The sequence below is a fragment of the Dendroctonus ponderosae genome, unplaced genomic scaffold (assembly GCF_020466585.1).
Source record: "Dendroctonus ponderosae isolate FM_Combo_2020 unplaced genomic scaffold, Dpon_F_20191213v2 Dpon_F_20191213_1, whole genome shotgun sequence".
Taxonomy (NCBI): domain Eukaryota; kingdom Metazoa; phylum Arthropoda; class Insecta; order Coleoptera; family Curculionidae; genus Dendroctonus; species Dendroctonus ponderosae.
In genome coordinates this window covers 17,990,142-18,014,972 of record NW_026017110.1, presented here as the reverse complement: position 1 = coordinate 18,014,972, position 24,831 = coordinate 17,990,142, and the positions used below count along the sequence as shown (strand labels likewise).

General features: G+C 31.5%; 1 protein-coding gene across 2 annotated transcripts in view; it reads left to right on the top strand.

Annotated features, from left to right (window-relative positions):
* The window catches only part of LOC109535651 (tetraspanin-18), a 30,538-nt gene extending 8,225 nt beyond the window's left edge, over positions 1-22,313 (top strand). For both annotated transcript variants that reach the window (XM_048660962.1, XM_048660961.1), the window contains exons 2-8: positions 1,282-1,355; positions 10,075-10,173; positions 13,571-13,699; positions 17,035-17,109; positions 21,034-21,156; positions 21,219-21,371; positions 21,432-22,313. In XM_048660962.1, the coding sequence (XP_048516919.1) occupies positions 1,290-1,355; positions 10,075-10,173; positions 13,571-13,699; positions 17,035-17,109; positions 21,034-21,156; positions 21,219-21,371; positions 21,432-21,575 (789 nt within the window). In that variant the 5' untranslated portion in view covers positions 1,282-1,289 and the 3' untranslated portion in view covers positions 21,576-22,313. The remainder of the gene's footprint in view (positions 1-1,281; positions 1,356-10,074; positions 10,174-13,570; positions 13,700-17,034; positions 17,110-21,033; positions 21,157-21,218; positions 21,372-21,431) is intronic.
* The last annotated feature ends 2,518 nt before the right edge of the window (positions 22,314-24,831 follow it).

The window sequence follows — 24,831 nt, the reverse complement described above, 5'->3', positions numbered from 1 at the left end:
CTATCTTTACAACATTTTTTCATTCTCTGCAATGAGTGACGTTGAACCAGTTTTCTTCAATGAATGAATTCAGAACTGTTTCTCAATCTGGCAATATGGATGGTAAATCAATTGGATATTTTACTCGGAATAAATAACGGTAACTTCGTAGCCAACCATTATCACATTTTCGATATTGAGGGTTTCAGCTAGTTTCGGCATTTTGGTCGGAGTTGTTTCTCACCAAACAACAAGCTAATATTTATATGAAATTTTGAACCTACTGTATATAATTTTTTTACATAAAAAAAACGCGCAATAAAAGAAACATGTCTGGGATTTATTGATTTTATTCCAATTGAAAACCTGGTACTGTATATAAACTTGTATTTTTCTGTAAGAAAACTTCGAAGTTTTCAAGCTTTGGAAAACTTTGATTCCTTGAAGACTTCGAACGGTTCTACTCGTAAGAAAACTTGCATTTTAGGGCCTGCCCATTTAAGTAACCCAACACAAACTAAAAGAATGTCTTCATTAAAAAAACGGTCATTCTATACTCAAGTCCAGAGACAAGGGAATTTCTCCTTATTGTAGGGACGGAAACAGGTTCAAGTATTTTAGGCAATAAAAAAAGCCTGATTCTGTGGCTACGTAGAATGTGGAGAGTGCAGAGATGCAGGCAGACACTAATATCATCTTCGAAATCTTTTGGCCTTTTGTTTATCGGGTCGAGAACGCACCTGCCGTTTCACAAAAAAAATCTTAATTGCTTGAGAGCTCACGTAGCGTGGTCTGCATTATGTCCTTCTTAAGGCCACATCTCAAGTGTAAATTGAAAATCAAACCCTATAAAATCGGCTTTAAAGTGCCTGAAAGTTCGGGCATCGAAAAAGATGTTTTATCGCCATGAAGGTTTGTTCTACATAATTTTTCTACTAAATAAAAAGAACTCCCATTGCACTGAGTAAGAAGGGTGGATGATAAGAATCTCATGAAAAATGCATTAGGTTTTAACGATTTTTACAGAGGTTTGAAAACGGTTCATGAAAGGGCTTAAAGACTGCGGAAACAAGTTTTATTTTAGACGCTTCAGATGGAAAATTAAGTGAGATGATTTGGCTGAAGTCGAAGTCCTTTTTTGCAGGAGCGTTTAAGAGTTTAAAGTACAACACACTGCCTTATAAGGCTTATATAAAATATTTATTCAGAAGACTTTGTACTCCTTTTTTACCTTCCAAATTAATAATAATCACTGTAATGAAGGTGTTCTATTGTTTGTATCCGAAAGTGTTTTTATTGCAGAAAACGACATGGTTTACGACTGTGGTTCCTGTATGGTGAAATACGTCCTATGCGGATTCAACTTTATAATTTTTGTAAGTATCTCAATTATATGACTTATTTCTTATATACTGACAATTTTAGCCTAATTTACCTTTTTTCGTCATTTGTGAAGGTTACTAATTATTACAACAAAGTAATTAGATACAACTGTAATTGTGTCTTCTTATGTCCAAAGCAGTTTCAAAATGCGTTGTTTCATTGAAAAAAACTAGATACTAAATACAAATGTTACTTACTTGGAAAACATTTGTTCCTGGTAATAACATGCGGTATGTTAAAGAAAGATGAAACTACTTGCTGATTGCTTCATGTTAAGTAAATTGTTAAAGTATAATTTTAGATACTTTTATTCCTTATTTTTTGGATTCAAGTAGAAGATTTTTTGCCACCGTCATTCTAAGTATGATTTTCTAATTTGAAGACATTTTTGCTGAACTGTATTTGAGAATAAAATAAAAACCCTCTTTGAAAGTACCGACTAGACATTTCGACTGGTGTACTTATAAATATATCATAAAATTTTTACTCCAACTAGTTTAATTTAAATAGTAACGGGAAACTTAATGATTAATGTAATGGGATGCTCGCGACAGGATTTTATTACGCTGGGTTTAGGAAATTTCAACTATGCTATCAGACTGGCACCATTTAATAACTTTAACCTTTTCTTTGTTGAAGATCATGGTGAAAATTTGAAATAAGCAACAAAACTTGATACCAACAGATCAACACAAAAAAGGTTGAGAGTGTGCACAAGATAATTTTATTTTTAAACTGAATATAAATATATCGAAACTGCAAATATCCAGCACACATACTTTTCATACTATAAAATGCTTATAATATTTACAGAAGCATAAATCAATGTATATATTTGAGTTTATTCAGTTGTTGAATGTAAACCAATTTGAAAGTAAGCGGACGAGTCACATTTAACATTAAAAAGCATGAAGCGTTTCTAATAATAAGAAACCCAAACTGCTGATTTGGTTACTTTATACCTTATAAATGAAACGAATTAATAAATGTTTTTTATTTCGATTTCACAATTTTGGAGCGCCAAATATAACGAGATTTTGAATTGTTGGTCAATTCCCAAGTTATGCTACAAGAAGTGCAAAAAACGACGATTTAGTTGGAATAATTGTCACTTTTAGGTTCCAACGTCTTTTTTGTATATTTGCCTGAAATTTAAAGCATCGTATTTTTCCATGCTTGATATAATTTTGACGCTGTAGTCCATTAACGTTGAAATCAGCAGTTTTTCAGCTTTATTCTGTTTCTCATAAATAAATTACTCAAATAAAAATTAAATTTTTTCTCAAAAATCAAGCTCATAAAACCCATGAGGGTTTCCTGGTATCTGCTACGGCTTCCGATACGAAACTTTTATAATAAAAATGCGACGATTATTTGTTCCCGAAGTAAAATTTTCATCGCATTTATAAAAAAATTATAAATTCTTTAAGTCTCATTCTGTAGTGCAAAAGATGTAGTTTAATGGTCGCAAAAGCTTTATTTTCAAAGTTAAATATGACAAATTTTTTTAATAAGCTATATTGACTTGCTATTTTTGCCGCACAATAAATATCGGTTTTATTTAGACTTTAACCTATCTATTTTATTAGGACGGCGATATTTGCATTAAGTTATAAAATAGTGGCAACTATTTTCCCCCTTTCATTGGATATTTTAGAAAATTTACTAAAAAACCAGGAGTTATTTGCCTATAAGTAGCTACTTATAAAAAACAATTTTTTAAATAGGGTTTTGCACTGAATCCGACAATTATTTTAGAAAAATTGATTATTATCCAGTTTCGGAAATAATAATAATTTTTAGGTAAACAATAGAATTATTTCAATTTTTTGCGAAAACTAGAAAAGTATAAAAATATGAAAAAACTCAATTTGTATTCGATTCAATAGATTTGTCGATTGCAAACTGAATATAGTTTCAGTTGAAAATATACAGGGTGGCCATGTTCTGAATATTTGTATGGATAACGTCTACATTTTTAAAGATAGAGAATCCGTTAAATGGGCAAAATTGGGCAGAATTTGATTGCCTATTTATTACCGTTTTCAAAATTTAGGTACCCTCTGCCCAATTTTGCCCATTTAACGGATTCTCTATCTTTAAAAATCTAGAAGTTACCCATATTCATATTCACAAAATGGCCACCCTGTATATAATATTCTTTTATGGCATTTGGAGCAATAGTTTTGGCAAAATTAAAGCAGGGGAAAGTGTGCAGTTTCAATTATCGCAATTTTTCAAAACGCTCAAACTGAAAATAAAATTTATCCAAGTTGAAAATTAAATATCGTTGCAATATTGCGTTAATATTAGATAACTTGTCAAAATCTCGTAAATATTTTCAAAACTATGTCAAAAATTTAAACAAAAATAGTATTAAGAACACAGAACGTTTCTTGAAAGCCAATTGAATTGTTTGTTTTATTTACACACCTTTTTGGACTTTGCAGTATTTTATATCCATTAATTTGCACTAAAAAGTTATAAATGAATTTGTTAGTTGATTAATAGTGAGTGATTTAATGAAGGTACAACAACCGAACATCAAAATATCAATAACGCAATTCTGATAATTTCGTTTCTACCTAACACTGTTATTTTCTCCTTTTTCTTGATTCTTCCATGTTATATCTAAAATTTCCTTTCTTAATTATCTTAAAATCTTATATATTAATAATATATTTAAAAACGCATCTTATTACTTATTCTTCTGGTGACAAATTATTTTTTAAACTTCTACATTTTGTAGCTATTTAACGAACCATCTGCTAATCTATATTTATAGAGAATATCATAGAACACCCTGTATACCTGTGTGTATTTGGGTCAATTAAATGCATTAGACAAAATTGTTACATTAACATTTATCCTGCAGGAAGCAACTGCATGCAAACTTGGCATCTGAAATAAATATTTCAGGACCAAGTGCAATGCCCACTTTATTATACCTCGGGCATTTCAGTTCGATTTCTCGGGAAATTGCTGGTTTGTTTGATGCATTTTTTATTAGGGGATGTTTCCGTTCTACTTTCGGTTGAAAGCAGTTGAAAGTCAGTGGGTAATTTTGTATTTGTATGACATTTGCAAAGAGCAGGTGGAAATATGACTGTTCAATAATTTAGTCGAATCATACACCTGTCGGTTAATTTAAAAAAAATTGGGTCACATCGATCAAAGTTCAAGGTCATCTGTTGGTTATATTGGAAGGGAATGGGAATTCGTTGTAAAAAAAATGAACAACGTCTTGTATAGAGATTCAAAAACTTTTTTTAATAAAAAATCAGAGGTTGTTTTTAAGACATTGCACGTACTTTTTATCTGCAAATGGTTAATTGTACTTCCAAATGGCACTGCACATAATTCCGTATAGAGCTTCCATATAAGTCGCACGGTTTTGAGCGTGTGAAAAGTGTTTTTCACACGACGATTGGTCATTACTTTAACTTCGACGCAAATGCCAGGAAAATTGCTTGTCTAATAGATTTGAAATACATAGAAGATTTTTTTTTGCTCATATGTTCAGTTGTTAAAAATAAGTGTAAAGCTGATAAGTTTTTCTTCGGTCTAGTCTTTCGATCAGTATTTCTATTTCTAGTTAAAAGAAAACTTCTCTTCAACACGCTTCCTTATGATAATATACATGTAACCGTTCACAGATTTTTTTAAATCAAGTCTGGCAGAAACGTATCTAAAAGATCAAAAATTTATATCTAGCTGTGGCAATTTTAAATGTTCACCACTATCTATCAACAAGGGTTCAATAAAAAAATGTAAAGATTATGAAATTTGGAAAATAATAATTTTCATTTGAGACATTTATTTAAATTGCTAATAGTTAAATTACTTGGGGGGTGTGATTGTTAAATAATCACTAATTGATGCAGAAAATTTCTCGTCATAGCACATAATTTTAATATATAAATAAGCTCTCTTGAACTGCAATTATACAAAATTTAACATAATGTAAAATCTAATAACTTAATTTAGAACATATAGCGGCTGATTTTGTAATATAATATCCAAGCAACAGTTTGCTTTCCTCAGGCTAGAAGTTGAATAATTGTCTTGTGATTTATAGTGTACATTTGGTATTAGCTCAGTTCATTATTTCTAGTAATACGTTAATAAACTATAATTCTTGCATACATTTTTCACACACTTCCGACATATTTGACTGTATTTCTGGGCACTTTACAAGGAAAACTGGTAAAGCCTTAGGATGCAGCATACAAAAAAGCCACTCAATATATGTGGTTTGCCCTCCATTCTGATATGACCTAGTATGTCAGTAAATATGTACAAAAATGTACAGCACCCATTCTGATGCCGAAGGTTAACGGTTTAATTGTACAGTTATTATTTTCGATATTCGCTAATTGGCAATAATTTCTTCTGTAAATCGTGAATACCAAATACGGTCTACTTCTTTCGGAAGATGAAATTGGTTGAAAATTTTAAGCATTTTTATATTTGTTTTATTTTTCGTCTATAACAACATCAAGGATGTTAAAACACTAAAGTGTTTTTTTAAGAAGGGAAGTTTCATTTCTATAGAAGCGGAAGCTCGCTATCAAATTTTGTGGGCAAAATGTTGAAAATTCGGTGTATTTTTACGGCACCTAAATTTTGTATAAGGCCTTCCAAGCGTTAAAGTCCTAGTTTCCAAAAAACGGAAAACAAACGTGATTTATATATTACTAAAAAAATATCCAAATTAATACAAGATATGAATAACCTGGAAAACATAAAACCCAAAACATTTTAATTGCTGTACTTCAAACCCACTTTAGACAGATTAATTTTCCATCACTTCGAACTACACCACTGACTTTACAATACATAACTTATTATTTAATTTCCAAATAATTTAGTAACCAACAAAAGCCATTTAGCTAATTAGAAATTTGTACACTTACATTAAATTGCGGTGGAGCGTATCGAATGCTTTAAACAAGTGGAAGTAGACAATACGAATATTTGGATTTGTAAGATTTCGGTTGCGACTTAATTTACGTTTCGACAAAGTTGGGATAACGATTTTAATTACTCATGGCCTGTAGGATCAGCATTTTTCTTTAAGGAATTAGGTATATTAATTGTTGCAACAAGTGAAATTAGTGAAATATCAAATATTTTAAATTACAAAATATAGTTTTTGCTCTGATAAGAACAGATAAGTGGGGTTTTGGTGGGTTTTATCACAACGCTCAAGCCTGGATACATTTTTCTGTTCTATAAACTGGATTCTGCATTTATTCTGCGGTTTTCAATTATACATACCATATTTATTTATAGATGTTCATCTCGTAACTGTTTATATCTGCATATAAACATGTGGATACTTAATACACGCGTTCATCTTGCGTAATTTAAGAGCGATTACATAGCCAATTAAAGTTTTTTCCATCAAGCTGTTGCATTGTTTTCAAGTCGCTCAACTGCAAAATAAATTCGCAGCATAAACTACATCAGGAGCATTTCCATCCGAAATGGTTACCTGAATAGACATTTAGCAAGTGATTAGTAGTCAATTGACTAAACTGTTGCATTATTCCTTCCTATTGCCAAGGTGTAAAATGTGGTTGGTTGAACTTGAAAATAAACAGAAATCTCGATTTATTTTGTTATTCAATATGTGAAACTGCATTTCTGGTAATTAATTCGGTCTTTCACTCGTAAATATTAGCATTTCGCCTTGGAACATTGCAATATTTTGTAAAAAAGGATAAATGTGTTTTGCATATTTTTACTTTTTGAATAAGGAACAAAGTGAGGCGATTGGGTGTGGTAGATTGGAGTCATATTTGATATCTTTCCTAATTTGATATCTTTCCTATATTGATAACTTTCTTAAGCCAATTGAACATTTATATGTGTAATAAAATTAGTTATTTTTAAATAGTACTTTGCACTTAAATTTGCAACTAGGTGTGTCTTTGAAATTAATTTATATTGCTCCAAGTCAGGAAAACTGCAAAAATATATTGAGAACCAAACAAAAAACATTACATTTGCAAAATATCCTCTAAAAATAGCGCTCGTTGAAACATGGAAATGATCCGTAACTTTCAAGTTCTCCTGCTATTCTTCATCTTCTTCTTTGTCAGCCATTATCTGTCCACTACTGAACAAAGGCCTCTTCCATTTGTTTCCATGCTGATGACATGCTTGATATGACTCAGTTTTCCAAATGCCATCCATGTCAGCTTGATTGTTCGCTTGATCTCTGCCGCTGGGTTTTCCTTTCCCATTTTAATTACATGACCAAGATATATATATTCGTCTACAATATCCATGTTTTCCCAGTCCTGCTCATTATTTTTGTTTTTGATAAATTCATTCTTTCTAAGTTCGACGTTATTTACAGCTTCATTTAGTTGTGCTAACATGTTCTTAAGCTCCTGAATATCTGAACTAATAAGCGCTATGTTATCGGGGAAGCGTAAATGGTTTAACAAGCTACTATAAACCTTTACACGTTCTCCCACTATAGCTTTCTTGAAAACGTCTTCCATCGCCAACGTAAAAAGTTTTCACATTTAACATTTTTTAAACAACACCAAGATAACTAATTCCATCAAGTCTCCGTCCTTTTTCAGGATTTCACTTAGGTTACTCTGTCTTCACATGGCGATTTACGGTTCTTCATTTGTCCTAGTGCCACCCTTATTTCCTCTTGGGTTATATCAGGAATTTCTTCTGCATCTACATTGCAAATGGTAACTTTCCGAACATTAGGATCCCGCACAACAGAGGTGTACGAACGAGAATAAAATATTTCTACATGTCTAGAGATTTCGTGTCCCTTCCAGTCGACATACAGTAGTCCTCATCTTTCATTTTGAAAATTTTGTTCTATCCGGGCGAAAGTCTCCGTATCCTCCCTTATGAGGTTCCGCTGTTTTGCCACATCTCTGGATGTTGTTTTCCTTTCTTTTAGAAGTTTTGGTGTGCTTTTGGTGATAGCTTACTGTCTCTTGGTATTTTAACTATGGAACAAATTTTCCTATTTATTGTGTGAATGTCTTTGCTTATTTTCTCGGCGAGATGATTCAAGTTCATTCCCCCTATGTTGACAATGGGGTTAAATTTTTTCTCCAATTCTTTCTGAAAAGCCTCCTTATGGACGCTTATTTATTTTGCACTTGGGAAAATTTGCTTTTTCAATTCTCAGGTTTAGGGAAATTGCTGCTCTAATCAACCAACCGGTGGCCGCTCCCAGTATCAAACTGATTTAAACCTCTTACGTCAGTACCTATAGATGTTCCTCTTATTGCAGATAAGAGCATTTCATCTAATAGTCATAGATGAAAATCTAATAATCATAGCATATCAATCTAATTTTTTATCGTACCAGTTGGACTTCTCCATGTCCATCTCCTTTCTTTGGGTTTCTTAAAAAATGTGTTTAACCAGTATAAGTCTCCTCCTATTTTCTCTCCAATAATTTTTGCGTTAAAGTCGCCGATGATCATTCTGAAATGTGTTCTTCCTTTATTCAGTGCGTTTGATATGTCTCCCAAAAATATTTCCATTTCGTCATCTTCTGACGAAGTTGTCGGTGCGTAACCGTGGATTATTTGTAAGCCACATCTTTTGTTTAGTCGAAGCACCACGTAAATAACTCTTTCGGAAACTGAAACCCATTTTGAGGTCAATAGAACAACTTTTTTATTGACAAGAATGGCGACTCCTCCAACCCCGCGATTGGTGTCGGAGTTGTTTTGATACAGCAGCTCCTGCTATTATTCTCTTGAATTGAAGACATTTAATTTGAAAATTACTGGAATTAATTTTCCATTTTATAAACATCTAAACAACATAATAAAACATATTCAGTCCCATCAACGCCAAATCTGAAAAAACTTTCTTAAAAACTAAAAAAAGAATATATAAATATCATACTTAATAAATGTAATAAGTAATAATTAAACTAGAATAAAACACATTTACTTTCTACAAGGCCAAGGAACAGCAGTGAATATGTGTGATTTCATCGAAAGTTTTATTGAACAAACTGCAATAAAATTGCTTTTCAAGAAATTTGCCAATCATCTCACCATTCATTAGATTCTCTTTGTAATATAATTTTTGCGCTTGTCAGGGTGTTATCTGTATTGTTCGTCATCTTGTGCATTGTACATGCTATTATTGGAAAATGATTAATTCCTCGGATTTAACATATTTTCAGTATTTTTCTTTTAAAAGATCAATATATTTTTCCAAATAGAACATACTTTTGTAGCACCAAATACAAAATACTGTTCAGGACCTTAAATGTTTAAGTATCAAAAAGTCCTTTGTTTACTATTTTTTATTATTGTTACCTACTATTTAACGTTTTTATGGCATGTTTTGAATCGCTGTCATTTTATTTTAAAATTAGCTGGAAATTCGCCAATTTGTAACAGCCAAGCATTTTATCAACACTATCAATTATCCAAACTGATCCAGTTAAAATATGCCTCGAAAACAAATTCAGGTGATATTTCGTTAAACTAGACACAGTTTTCCGCCCACTGCTCTAATGGCCTCAAAACTTGCTCAACAAGTTAAATAGGTGAAGGCCAGATTTAAAAAAACTAAACAAATTTGTTGTCTTCAAACAAGTTTATTGGGTAACATTGTATTATTAAACTGCAACAAATAATATTAGAAAAGTCAGTGTTTATTTTTATGTATGTTTTACATTTTTTATGTAATTTTTTTCAGATTGCTGGGACCATAGTCTTGGGAGTTGGAATATGGCTTCTAGTCGATATGAGCTCATTTATCGGACTATTGAAAGTAGTTCCTGCCGATAAGCTAGAGGTATGAGTAAATGAAAGCTAATTGTTTTTACAAATATTAATCATAAAGATAACCGAACATTCGTGGTGAAGTTTTTACCATTGATTTTTTATTTAATTAACATTTTTTTGTATGTTTTAAGCGCTTACAAATGTAAAATAGACAAAATGAAATTGGGCGACTTGTCCTCAAACTACCCCTCAATGGGTTCAAACAAAGCATGTAAATGTTTGTACTTTTACATGATTAATATTACACGAAAGATCATTTTTACTGGTGAATTTTCACATAAAATCAAATCTGAAATGTCTTATCCTGGATTTTCGCTCATCAGATCCTTTGAAACATCCATTCTTTGAAAAGTTTTTTCTCATTGATTACCATTACATCCATATACCAACTTAATCAGTGAACTGTTGGATTATTTTTGTGCTTCCAATCCCTTTTTTCTTATATTTTATTACGTGATTATTTTAAATGATGTAATTTACCTGTTTATAATTACATCAATGAATATTCATTGAATTTTCAGCATTTGCAGAATTTATGAAACATTTGTGTACATTTTTTGTTAATACACAGGGTGTCCGATAACTTAAAAAAATATAGTAAATTAATGAATAATACAGTTACGATTTTCAAACCTCGATTCTTCCAAAACATTTTTACTTATTACTTACCATTACATCGTCAGTTTCGCAGATTAATGTAAAAGTAATTTGGGTTAACCGAATCAGTGAACGTTTGACTGCTTTTCGTGCTTCCAATTACTTTTTTCTAATATTTTATTACGTTATAGTAGTTAATGATGTAATTTTGTCGAGATTATCAATGGATATTAATTGAATTTTCTGCTTTTACTATATGCATATTTATGGAAAATATTAGTAAATTTAGCACAAGAGGTGTCAAATAAAAAGTTATAATAAATGAATAAATAATAAATAGTCAAAATTCAGGAAAAGCGAATAATTTCCTAATTAAATTTAGATTTGTAAACTGCTTTACATCGATCTAGCATTGGTATTGGTTGTGTGCAAAATAACAACGTAATTATTTTCTTAAATATTAACACTTGAACATTTTTACGTTCAAAAGCGTACATTTAATTGTTGCTGAAATTTGTTGTCGGTTTCGCGACTTTTACAATTAAAAGTTGCTGAGAACACAATAAAACACAAACAATTCAAAAGTTCTTAAAACAAATACATTATTTATAAGTATTTTAATCAAGAAATGCTACTCATTCTGTGGTCCAAACCATAATCAATATGAAAAATCACTTTCCAAAATTTTTTGTTTGGTTAAATTAAACTTAATTTAATGCCGTCGAGAGCAGCCAACTTTGAAGGTTGAATTTGTTTCAATTTGCCTTAATGTTGCTATAGAAAAAGCTAATGAAAGTTTAAAAGTTCCAGTACCAGCGGACAATTATCTCTTGTTCGCTAACAACCGATATTTCCTTGTGGTTGGCATATTAATATTACGTGAAAGTGAAAGCAACCTATAGCAAAAACTGTATTGAGTATGAATATGGTAAATTAGCATTATTTAAATGTTCGGTTTTAATGTATTTAAATTACAGCTGCCAATGTGTGATTGAAATTGTGTTCTTAGAATTTTAACAGGAATGCAAATAGGCACCTGCCTCAATGCTTTAGTGTAGCTTTCATTCACTAATATACAATTATTTTTATAATTGTTTAGGCATTAGGCAAATTAGTCTTTGCGTCATTCTCTTTTCAATAACTGAATTTGTTTTTCACTAGTTTAATCACCGGATAATGAAAGTTTGATAATTAATTGGTGTATTTGAACAACAAAGTAGTGAAGGTTTTGCCTCAAATGTTTATTTTATCTTTGCGCTTATTGCTGTTTTCATTTTGTAATTTTCACGTAAAACGACTCGTTATTTGATTCCTGCATTGTAACCTCGTGATATCGATTATTTTTTTGCATTAGAATGCGGAAAATCGATCAATTTTCCACATTTGTCAACAAGAGCAACACGATTCAAAGAATAAGTCCGAAAATAGATTTGTGTGTTAGTAGGTATTTGTGTCCACGAGCATTATTGGTCTTGTTACAATAATTACCTTAAATTGGTCTAGACCTATATATTGGCCGTATTGAAACAGGTTTCGACCTGTTTAACTTTATAATATAAGTCGAGATTATTAGAGGCAATTTTTGTCGATTAAATCGTCCAAGCAGTTAGCAAATCGGAATGAAAATTAAAATGATTTATATGGAACTTTATTCGTTCGCTGTGTACCCGGAATAAGTATTAATGTTTTTGTTTTTGATGAGGAATCGGAAATGCACTTTTTGTTTTTTTATGGCCTGTTGAAAATTGCAATGCTGAATCTCTGTATCAGGGACATGATAAAAATTGATAAACAATTCGATATCGACTCTTAAAATCTGCTACTAAAATGTTCAGACAATCAGTATACAATTATCAATTTATCATCGTCGACACTTTGAACTACTGTAAACTTGAATTTGGGTTGTTTCATTTTAAAAAATTATCACAGGATTCAATTTTTCGTTTCAGGGGTGTTCGCTCTTCTCATCATTATCGTCGATCTTAAGGAAAAGAGATAGTATTAATTGTTGCATTACCAACCGCTTAGTCGTTAATATGTGCTAACAAATTCTGTCCGAGTCACGAGTTAATTTTGAAAATTAATTGAAATTACTAAAGAAACTATATGATTATTTGAAAAAACAAAATCTCGTAAATTGAAAAAATATTTAAAATCTTATTTATATAAATATTATGTGATTTTGCATAATATATTGATAATTACGTTAAATTGCTGAATGTGTTCGGTTTGCATTGCATTAATTCGCTAATGCGGTAATATAAAAGTTATATTTAAGTAAAGATAAAATAAGTTAAAGTTTATTTTGGCCAGAATAATTTTGTCAATTTTATGGTGCTTGTTGCATATTTCCATCCTTCCAGTTGAAAATTATTTGTGTTAATTAAGCGTTGTTTAAAGCTTTAGTCATTTAGATTTTTGATCAACTTTCAAGTTTTTTGCTCCTAAAATTCCGATTTAATAGTAGCTGATGGTATTTGCTTTACAGGAGCATTTACTTTTACTTATAAAACAAACTGTGAATGGTAAAGTAAGTGAAACAATTTGAAAGCTATCAGGCTAATGGTATTCAAGTAAGCTACATGCCTTAAATTTTTTGCGGTTTTATGTAAATATTGAACACATTGAAGACATATGCTATAGGATTATTGATGATTCTAGTTTTTACAAATTGACGATTAGTTGTAATATAATTTTTTTTGTGGATACACAAGCAACATTTTTGCAATGTGTTTCGTTTGTAATTAATACAGTTTACTAAGCACTCTGAAAAAAAAAACCAACATTATCCAGGTTTATTTTTGTTTCAGACGTTTATTTCACCAACTTTTATCCAACAAGTAACATACGTGCTTATAGGAATAGGAGCTTTTATGTTCTTGGTCAGCTTTATGGGATATTGTGGAGCATTGAAAGAGTCACAATGTATGCTGACACTTGTAAGTACAATATATTTTATTAAATTATTACTGAGACTTTTAAGAGTTGGTTTTCAGTAGACTCAGACTAGGAAATAGAAGTTTTTTGTATTAAGTCACTGAATTGAGATTTTTTTTGCTAAAATCTGCAATATTTAAATTAACTTTTCTCTAGTAATTTATTTCAAACACTTCGCAGATTTGGGAAGTAAGTATACGTAATTAATCAATTAAAAAAGGACAAATAATATTGAATAACCGTCTAAACTAGTAAGAGTTTTTTTCATTTTCTGAGCATCAGCCCAAGCAGGACATGGAAATAATTTTAAAATTTGGAAAGTCTGCAGTTTTCCTTTTAACGTTTGTTTATTGAGAAATCAATAAGTTTGAATTCGTCCGAACACGTCTTCCGAAATCTTCCGATAGATTGTCCGTGAGTTTTGAGTCGGTAAACAACTCAAAATATTTATACTATTCTGCTTCAACGGCATCATTGGAAAATTACTTAGGAATCATGAAACAATACAATAGATAAATTACAAAATGTGAATGAATAATGTTCATTTTTCAATAGTTTTGATAAGCGAACGCGCTGTTTAGAAAACAACTCCGCCATGTTTACACCTTCGTTTAAAAAGGCGCAAAAATTAGCGTTAAATGCTATTCGAGTAAAACTTTCAGGATTGCGAGAGCCAAATGTTCCCCACAGAGCTTGAAAGTTTAAATGCAGCAACAAGTTGCGATAGCAAGTTAGCAACTCTTAGTAGAGAGCGTGCAGGTGGGAGAAAATCTCATTGCTACGCCTTCGTTTACAAAATGCGCAAAAATCAGGATTTAGCGCTATTTGCATGAAACTTTTAGATTTCGGAGAGCCGTTTGTTTTCTATATGGTGTGCAAGTGTTCAGTTACTAGACGCTTTAGTAGACAAGTTATGATTTTTATAAGAACAGCGCGCTACAAAAACTTTTTCACACCTTCGTTTATAAAAAGTTCAAATCAACGTTTATTGCGATTCTAGTAAAAGTTTCGGATTATGAGAGACAAGTGTTTCCTACAGGCCTTCAAAGTTTAAAGTAAGCACCTAGTTGTGGATAAGGAGTTAAGGATTCTTAATGGAGAGCGTGCAGGTGGAAAAATCGCCATTTCTCCATCTTCGTTTATAAAATGTGCAACAATCAAGATTTAGTGCTATTTACATGAAACTTTTAGAATTTAGAGATCCATTTGTCTTCTATACGTGCAAGACTTCGGTTACTAACGGCTTTAATTCGCAAGTCAGGATATTTTAAAGAACAGCGCCCTACAAAAAAGATTACCTACGCCTTTGCTTATAAAAAGCTTAAAAATTAACGTTTATTGCGATTCGAGTAAAAGTTTCACAAGTGTTTCCTATAGACGTTGAAAGTTTAAAGCGAGCACCTAGTCTGCATGGAGAGTTAAGGATTCTTAATGGAGAGCGTGCCGGTGGAGAAAATCTCATTTCTACACCTTCGTTTACAAAATGCGCAACAATCAGGATTTAGTGATATCTATATGTAAGTTTTATAATTTAGAGCTCTATTTATCTTCTATAGAATGTGCAATGTGCTCAGTTATTAGATGTTTTAATTGGCAAGTTATAATTTTTACAAGAGCAGCGCGCTACAAAAGAAGCAATTTAACACTTTCGTCTATAAACACCTCATTAACATTTATTGCGCATCAAGAGAAACTTTCCGAATGTCTCGTACACTCTGAAATTTTAAAGTGAGCATCTAGTCTGGATAGGAAGTTAATGATTCCTACTGGCAAGCGTGCATGTGGCAAGTGGAGAAAACCTCATTTTTACACCTTCGTTTACAAAATGCGCAAAAATCAGGGTTTAGCGTTAGCACCATTTTATCATTTGATTTGGATAATTAACGATTTTTCTAAACATAACTAAACTATGAGCATTGGAAATGTTCGATCAGGCATCCAAAGGCAAAAGCATGACAAAACGTGAATACCTAAGACCAGAATGGTGATTACACTCTTGATGACAAAATCTGCACGTCATACTCGAGCACACATTTGAAAGTGGCAACCTTAAAAATGAACAAGTTACTTTCTTAGCCAAAACTTTGGTAATTCGATTTACTTCCTTTGGCCTTTCTGATGATGACAATTCAAAGTCAAATACGAAATCGAATTGCTTGAAATGTGCATTCATTTTCCTTAGAGAAGAAAGCAAAATGTAAAGTTTAAAACCCTCATAATGTGACTTACTCGTTCGAATTCTAGGTAATCTAAGTCGAGTAAACATGCTTATTAATTTTACAATATACGAGAGCAAATTTGCTTAATTTGTAAGATGGCAAGTGCCTTTACTAAGCGAAGCAACTGTTTTCTAATTAATTGAAATTAATTTTTATCGAGACTTTGTCATCATTGTGTTGATCTGACTCATATCGGTCGGATAGCATTGTTTATTGAGATTCTTATTTGCATTAAGACGTATTGTTTTGAAGCAAGTACATTTACAGAGTGTTTCAATTTTTGCGGCAGAAGGTAGAACGTTATCAGTCTCTATTTACAACGATCGATGAGTACTGCGAATAAAATGATTTGCTAAACTGTGGCCAAACACGATTCTGTTGAAAAGCATATAAAGTTTGCCAGTGCTTGAAGTTGATCAAAATCATATTTAAAACAGTGGCGAAACTGTGTACTGTAATTTTTGTGAAAAAAGGTACCAAAATAAGATTTTTTATGACTAGTTATGAAAAAAAAGCACTTTCTTTAGAATGAGAAAAAAAGCATTTTAAATAAAGCTTCCATGCTTATAATATTTTTGGAAAAAAATTATTATTTTTGGGATTTTTTAATTTAAAGTTAGTTAAAGTCTAGCTTCAAAAAATAATTGCATGTGATTTTCCATTCATTATCTACTAATAAGGAGGGTGCATTAAGTAATGCTATTACATACTATGAAATCGCCCAAATAATATAATTAAGTTTGAGTCGTATCTAGTTTCACAACAAAAAAATCGCACATTCAAACAATGCGTAATAATTTCCTTATAGTGAAAAAACAAATTAGCTAATGTTTTTGGATATAATCAGTAACTTTCTTTAAAACTTGAACGTTTCGGCAAATATATTAAGAATCGACTTAGTCGTACTTAGCAATTTTACTTGTTCAGGGGTTTTCAACAATTGTGTTCGGTTACATCAGTAGCGACGATGTGATTTAATTGAGGCATTTGTGCAAGTACCCATTTAGCAACTTGTGCTAAAAAAAACTACTATGATATTGCTGAAAACCAATAATTCAAAATTATAAATCTTAAGTAAATTTGGGATAACTGTTTAAATAAAATTTTATTTTTTTCAGTATGGTATAATGCTGATCGTGATCATCCTTGTGGAAATTACCGCCGGAATCTTAGCAGCAATTTACAAGTCCAAGGTAAAAATGAGTACAATTTTATTGTTAATACCGTTAAATTGGGTGATCTAATTTACTATCAGGTAGGTACTTTAAGACGACATTGAAGCAAATCTCGTAGAACTTTTATAATCCAGCTAATTAACATGCAAATATAACAGGGCGTGGGAAGTAGTAGGGAAATTGCCTGGAGAGGAAATCCATTTTTAGGTAGTTAATTGCAAACATATTTCAGCCGCAGTTTTATTTAGATTTTTAATAAAAAAATCAAAATTGATGGTAAGTATATAAATAATTAGAACAAGAGATTTTTTAGAAATTTTCACAATATTTGTATTCTTTCAGTCGGTTGAAATCAAGCGAATCATGATTCTGGTTTTCATCCCTCTGGCGTCCGAAGTTAAAAATTTACTTACGTTGTAGATGATCGCATAACTCAAACATTTCTGTCGTCGTGTATCTAGGGAAAATGTGTTTTCTATCACTTTTCACTCATTAACGTTAGCATTTTAACACCTCCCATTATGAGGATGCTACACGGGTAAAAATTAATACTTTTTTCGCACCAAGTTGCCAAATTCGTGCCTTTCGGTAGAAATAGATGCTTGGGATTATTGCTATAAAAACTACAAAAATTTATTGATAGTAATCAAAACTTCAAGTAATTTTTAAATTTAATAAAAATCAGATAAAAAGTCCGGCAAATCATAATTTGTAACGTTGTCTGCTTGTCGACTCAATGGAGTATTTTAGGTGAGTAATTGAGCGAATAATAAATTATAAAATAGAAATCAGCAAAAGACAATATTTGAAAATATCTACCAAATATTTTTTTCAAATCTTAATTACAAAACTTTAATACAAAAAAGGTCGTTGGTCCATATAGTTCTAAAAAAACTGGTGCTATACTTGAATAAAATCGGCGAACGGTTGATAAGTCTATACTTACGTATATATCTTACTGAGAAGAAACAAAATATACGATTCGTCTGTACATAATTTTAAAAAAAATGTTGCACCACTGATTTTTCAAAAAATAAATATCATTTTTCATACTGGCAAACTGAATATTTTATGCAAAAAATTAGGAGATTGATTTTACAAGAAAACTCGTCGACTTTCTTTGGACTCAGTTCTGTTGCCGGGAAAATCTAGATATTTTTTTTTTTAGTTTGAATAAAGTAGTGAAACGTTACTCAGAATAAAATGTTCATGACTTTTTCTTCATATGTGAGTATTCCAGTCTCGGGCCTCGTAAAGCTTTATTAAATTACTTATAACTCATTAACCGATGAGTTATAACTCGTTAACTCCTAGAGCGGCAACAACTCAATAGCGCAACGCAACACAGTGTTACCCAGGCCTAGCTTCCGCAATATTAATAAGTAACATTTTTTAAATTAAAACTTATACCCTGTAGATTGGAAACTAAGCGTTTTCGGAACACGGTATATTAACGAAATATGTCTAAAATTACTTGCACTATTACCCTCTACAAGAAATGCACCTGCTAACTGCTTACCAAACCTTCTGTATGTATGCATAGATAGTTTCGCTAATAACACTAATTTGTTTTTAAGAAGTAAAAGTACAAATGAATGTAAAATAGAATGCAGTTTTTCTTACATAAACTTTAAACTAATAACTTTGAATTAGTAAGTAGAAATAATAAAATATGAATCAACATTGAGAATCATCGCTTTTGCTGCTCGTGATTTAAAAATGTTTACCGAAAAAGGACTTAAGACACAAATTAAAAGGACGCTTTAGAACTGGAGCCATATTATCTAGATGATTTTTAAAGGTGTAATTTGTGAAATAAAGCAAGTAACAAAACAACAATTTGAAGCAAAAAAGTAAGTGAATAAGATTACGGTGATTAACTAATTAATCTACTTTTACTTTTAAGACTTTTACTTGAATTACAATGAATTTGAATTGTTTCAATATATTTAATATTTTTCTTATTAAATTCGTTAATATTCGTTTATTTCTTAAATCGACTGCGAACAGTTTGTTCATCTAGTTGAAACTAAGGTTTTAAGTGTGTGATAGTTGGTTCTTCATAATCTAGTGTAATCCACTGAATACCAAAATGTGTTATATAAGTACAGGCGGTGTTTATGTCTCGCCTGATCTAATTAGGTGGTGAGAATTTAACGCAATCAAACATTCAACAAATAAAAGTAGTGCGTTGCACTAACACGAATGCAGTTATTTTATTAGGAATGTTATTAACTTTAAATGGATTGCTAAGTGCAAAACCTCGTAGAACCTCGTTTCTCATGTTCGATGATGGTAATTGCTTGATTATTGGTTGGCTGATAACACATTTATAGATTATACATACATTTATATAAAGTAGTTAACTTATAATATATAATGTAACAATATATTTTTATGCTGAAATTGATATCTTAGGAGATTTGTAATATTTCGGATTTTATTTAAGGTTGAAGTTTGGTTCACATTAGCAACATTACTTTTTCGGATCATAAACTAGATTGAAGGAAGTTACCGACTTTTAGTTTCATTTTCTGATGCTATTTTATTGCCGAATTTCGCTTCTTTTACGACCCCAAACTTTTTCTTGGTGCGCCACTGAGTGACGATATTCTCACAAATTCCCTGTTTTATTGTGAACATTTTTTTCGTTTCACTTTGACAATGCAATTTCAAAGTTTGAACTTTTTTTCTCATTTTGTGAGACTCTGCACCGAATTTTAATTCACCCTCTCTATAATAAGAAACAATCGACCGTTGAAGTGTTCGTAGCTTAAAAATACCAACAGTTTTATATGATGATAAAGAAGATATTGAGGACTTGGTTAATTTAATCGTATATGGACATACATGCATGCATTGGAAGAAAGAATAGAAGAATATATAAGAAACCATAATATTGTATGTTTGTGTTGAAACAAATGTGGAAGATATATATTCCCATTTTATGTCATTTTTTTGAATCAATTTATATTCAGCTCCAAAAGAATTGTGTCTTCTATAAATAAATAATTGAGGAAATATGCATTTGATCAGCCGACACACAATTAGTTACTTGACGAATTTAACAATTTTAACCCAGCAAATGTCCGTCGACATTTCCAAACTTTTTCACTTCTTTTTATTTTCTTGGTTTGAAAAAATTGGTTTATTATAAATCATCGACTAATGATTTTGCAAAAAATACATATGTTGTAAACTCTTTAACGTTAGAACATACTCGAAACAGTTTAGTACAGACGAAAAGCCCGAAGATGTGTTGAATAAATAATTATTACTAATCAGTAGTTATGTGTATGGCTTGTCACTTTGCTTGTAAACATGTTGCGAAAAAAATTCTTTTTTTATTTATTGATTTTTGTAGCTCCTCAGACTCTTCCGTGTTCGATCAAGATTCAAAATAAAACAGTTTATTTCTACTCTACAATACGAAACTCACTTATCTCTCGATAAATGAAGTTATCTAACTAATTAATTATTTTTGCAAAACAACCCGTAAACCAGAAAATCAACTAATTTTTTGTTTACGATAATATGTATTTACTTTTGTATACCATATTCTATACTCTAATTCGCATGTGGTTTGTTCAAATCTTGTCTAATTTTTGCGAGAGGGTCACATTGAAAAACCCAAATTACCTCAAATTAAAAAAAAATTGTTGCATATCATTTTGATGCACTCTGTATAACATTTTTTGGGTCATGGGAGTAATCCCAAGCAAAACATCACTAGCCCTAAAATCACAAGAATGTGAGAATGGATAACTCAAAAGAGTGTAAAGAATTTTGGATTTTAAAGTTTTCAGAAATTTGACGCATTTCTTAACCGGAAAACACTTACCGGCATATATAATTAAGCGTTTCTACACTTAGCAAATTAACATATTAGCACACTTTCCTCATTTAAACCATTGTTTAATTCCGAGTATATATTTTTTTTAGGCCGAAGTAGAAACCAAGAGCATGCTAAAACTGTCGCTAGAAACATATTACAATGGTACTGACACTCGAGATGCTGTTACTTTGGCCTGGGATTCTTTGCAGATTAGTCTCAAATGTTGCGGGGTAAGCGTATAAAATACTGTATAAAAAATTATATTAACAATTTGTCTAATTGAATCATTTAGGTTGAAAGCGGTGAAGATTATCAAAACAACAAAGCTTGGAAGGATCAAAGTTACATCATTCCCTCATCATGTTGTGCGCTTAGCTTGGATAATAAGCCTTTGGACCCCACATGTACCACTTCACCTAATGACGTTAATTCCTACTACCGGTTGGTGAGTTTGTCTACGAGTAGTATTTTTAATGTATGTATGTAATTTAATGTGTGTTTGCAGGGATGCTACGAGAAAACAATCGAATGGATACGGGTGAATATAAATATAATTATTATATCGGCCGCTGTCCTGGGACTGATCGAAATTGTCGGGATTTTATTTGCGTTTTGTTTGGCCAAGTCAATAAACAAGTACGAGAAATAAGGCGGTTGAAGCGCTTTTCTATTTTTCAATTTATTAGAAAATAAAAAATCAGTTTTTAATTTGGGAGTTTCTACACCTGGTGCGTATTTCTATTATTACGAGTTTGGGTTGCTATTATTATTACACGTTCGTCGGCATTTTTCTCAAAACAAATCTAATCGCAATTTGATACACTTTTTTACCGATTCTGTGATTTTGAGAAAATTTGCATACCTTTTTTTAAACCTTTGAATTTTCAAAACATTATTATCGTTGACGATAATAATGTTCATTATTTGTATAAACTAATTATCACTACAAAGAGTGGGAATTTCATGTAGCATTCACCACCTATATTTCATTGATGTAATCAATTTAGTTTTATAATTCAATACGTTTAGTTCGTTCGATTAGATTAATCATCTTTATTTGTATATTGTATAATTAAATTATAAGGAACGTTGATTCATCAGTATTAAAAAATATGATCAAACGAATTAGTAATAAACTATAAACAGTGCCTTTTAAGGGGCCATGACTTTTTCAAATATAATCTTAGTTTTGTAAATTCTAGTCATGACTCAAATAATATTAGGTAATGTTAAATTAGGATAATATAATAATTAGCAGGGGTTAAGAATGTGTTCGAGATGCATTTACAAGGAAGTATCTATTTTGTACATAGTTTATTATAGGAATGTAGACCTTGATTTATATGTTACAGTTACCTAACTTTAAATAAATAAATTCTTATACGAATTTAATGGTTTTGAATTGCTATGAAAATACATTGAAAAATCACGTTAATAGTTAGCAGTAACTTGGCTATATAGAAAAGTCGAAAGCTGTTTACCTTTTATCCGATGTTTGGGTACAAGCATGTATTTAGAGACCGATACTTACTAAGCTGGCAAAACCAGGATTCTTGGCTATTTTTTTAAAACTTTAAATTTCAAGAGTCAAATATGGTCCAAAGACGAAAAAATTTTGAAGTTGCTATTCGCGTTAGTTTGGGAGATTTTTAAGAGAAGAGAACGCAGTTGAGTCAATTAAGATTTCATTTTGAGGCAGATATTTACCAAGCAGGAAAACATCAGGATTCGGCGAGATTTTCATGAAACTTTAGCATACATACAGGGTGATTCAAAATTGGCGTCATTCCTTTTCCGGGGTAATAGGGGTTCACTTGGAAGGTACGAGAAAAATATTGAAATTTTTTTTCGATAATTTCTAGAAGATATTAACAGTTGAAAATCGAATTTCAACTTTGTTAGTAAGCATTATTTTGAAAGTGTTCCATGTTTAATTGGTAGCATATTGGAATACTTAAGTATTCAAAAAGAAAAATTACGATCTTTGCTGCAAATTACGAACATTTTTCATATTAGAAAAGTTCTCTTCTACAATTTTTTGATGAAAAGTCAAAGCGGCAATGATGTTTTTTGTCATTAACAGATAGTTACAGGTAGATAGCCTTTGTCAATAATAACAATAATTTGTCAAACTGTGACTTAAGCCCGTGTCCCATGCATCCGTTTGTAGGATGATACGATGGTACGAAAGTGTTTCTATTGGTTGTAGACCTGTCAATTCTACCACGTATGTAAGATACACATTAAACCAATGGATTACTGAACACCGGTATAAATTGAGCAGGAGTTAATTAACCGAATACGAAAAGCTGCTCGAGAAGAATGCATAATAAGGTGATTACACAGGCAGTGTTTGGAGTTACAGGCTCAACTGTATGTTTTCGTACTTTGTAAACAAATTAATAACTCGAGGTTATGAGTCGAAATAGGTTTCACCATTCAACGATTCCTGTTGAATTTGCCGTTTATCTTTGTCTATCTTATTGTCACTCTCTATTTTTAAATAATTACGAACCAACAGGTATTTATGTAATGTTAATTAGGCAGATTATTGCGGCCTTGAAAAACATGCCGGTTGGCGTTTTTCTAATACAGTTTTTTGCAAATTTCTCAGTTTTTTATAACAATTAATTTTTTTACTAATTTTTCTGCACTCCTAAAACACCGCCAGACAACACCTCCTGAGGAATGACGCCAGTTTTGAATCACCCTGTATAGTAGGCCTGAGTGTGTTCCAAGTAAATTTGAAATTTTCACTTGGGTTTGTTTTGAAGATAGGAATTATTGTTGCAGTTGAGTAGAAGCTTTCATTTTGAAGCCGATTTAACAAACTCTGGAACATTGCGATTGCGGATGACTTAAATAAAACTTTCAGCATCCTTAGCTCAGAATGTGTTCTAGACGCAGGGAAATTGCCAATTTGCTCCTGGCTTCACTTGAGAAAATACGATTTTTTATAGAAGAGAACGCAACCGAGTGAAAACTCACATTTTGAGACCGAAATTTACTAAGCTGACTAAAATAAGGGTTCGGCAGATTTCTATGGAACTTTCAACATCCTTATATCTGTGTGTGTTCTAATAGGGGAATTTTGAATTTGTTACATGCGTTAGTTTGTATATTCTGTCAATTTTTAAGGAAAGAACGCAATTGAGTAAAATTTCAATTTTGAGACCGATAGCTGCCAACTGGCAAGCAACAGGATTCTAGGCGATTTTTATTAAACTTTCACCATTCTTAGATCCGCGTGTGTTCCAGAGATGGGGAAAATTTAATTTGCTCCTTGCGTTAGTTTGCAGGATGTGAACTTTTAAAGAAAGAACGCAGTTGAGTAAAAACTGCAATTTTGAGACCGTTTTTTACCAAGCTGACAAAAATCAGGCTTACAATCAATTTAAGTGAGTTTTAGTTTTCGCAGATCTAAATATGTTGCAAAGGTTGCGAAAATTTTGAATTGCCAGTTGCGGTAAGCCCGTGTTCCATGCATGAGTCTGTACGATGATACGATGGTACGAAAGTGTTTCTATTGGTTGGAGATCTGTCAATTCGTCCGTCGTCGCACGACCAATATTTAATAAGCTGGTAAATTTGGTAAAACCGGCAAAAATCACGATTCTAACACTCGTACAAAATAAATTATAATTTTTTTATTTATAAACTAGGTGTGCTGCCATAATTTCGCTGCCTTTATGATCTCAACTAACTGGTTTGTATTGAAAAATAAAATTCATATTTCCATAGCATTCAAGTTTTTGGTAAATCTGACCAACCAGCAGTTAAATCTCCTGGGCTAACTTAAACTGCAAGCAATCGACGCCATAATAAATAATGGCTTTCTTCAAAGATTTTAATAAATGGCCATAAATCGGCGTTGTCAGATCACTGCACGGCAAGCCGAGGTTCAA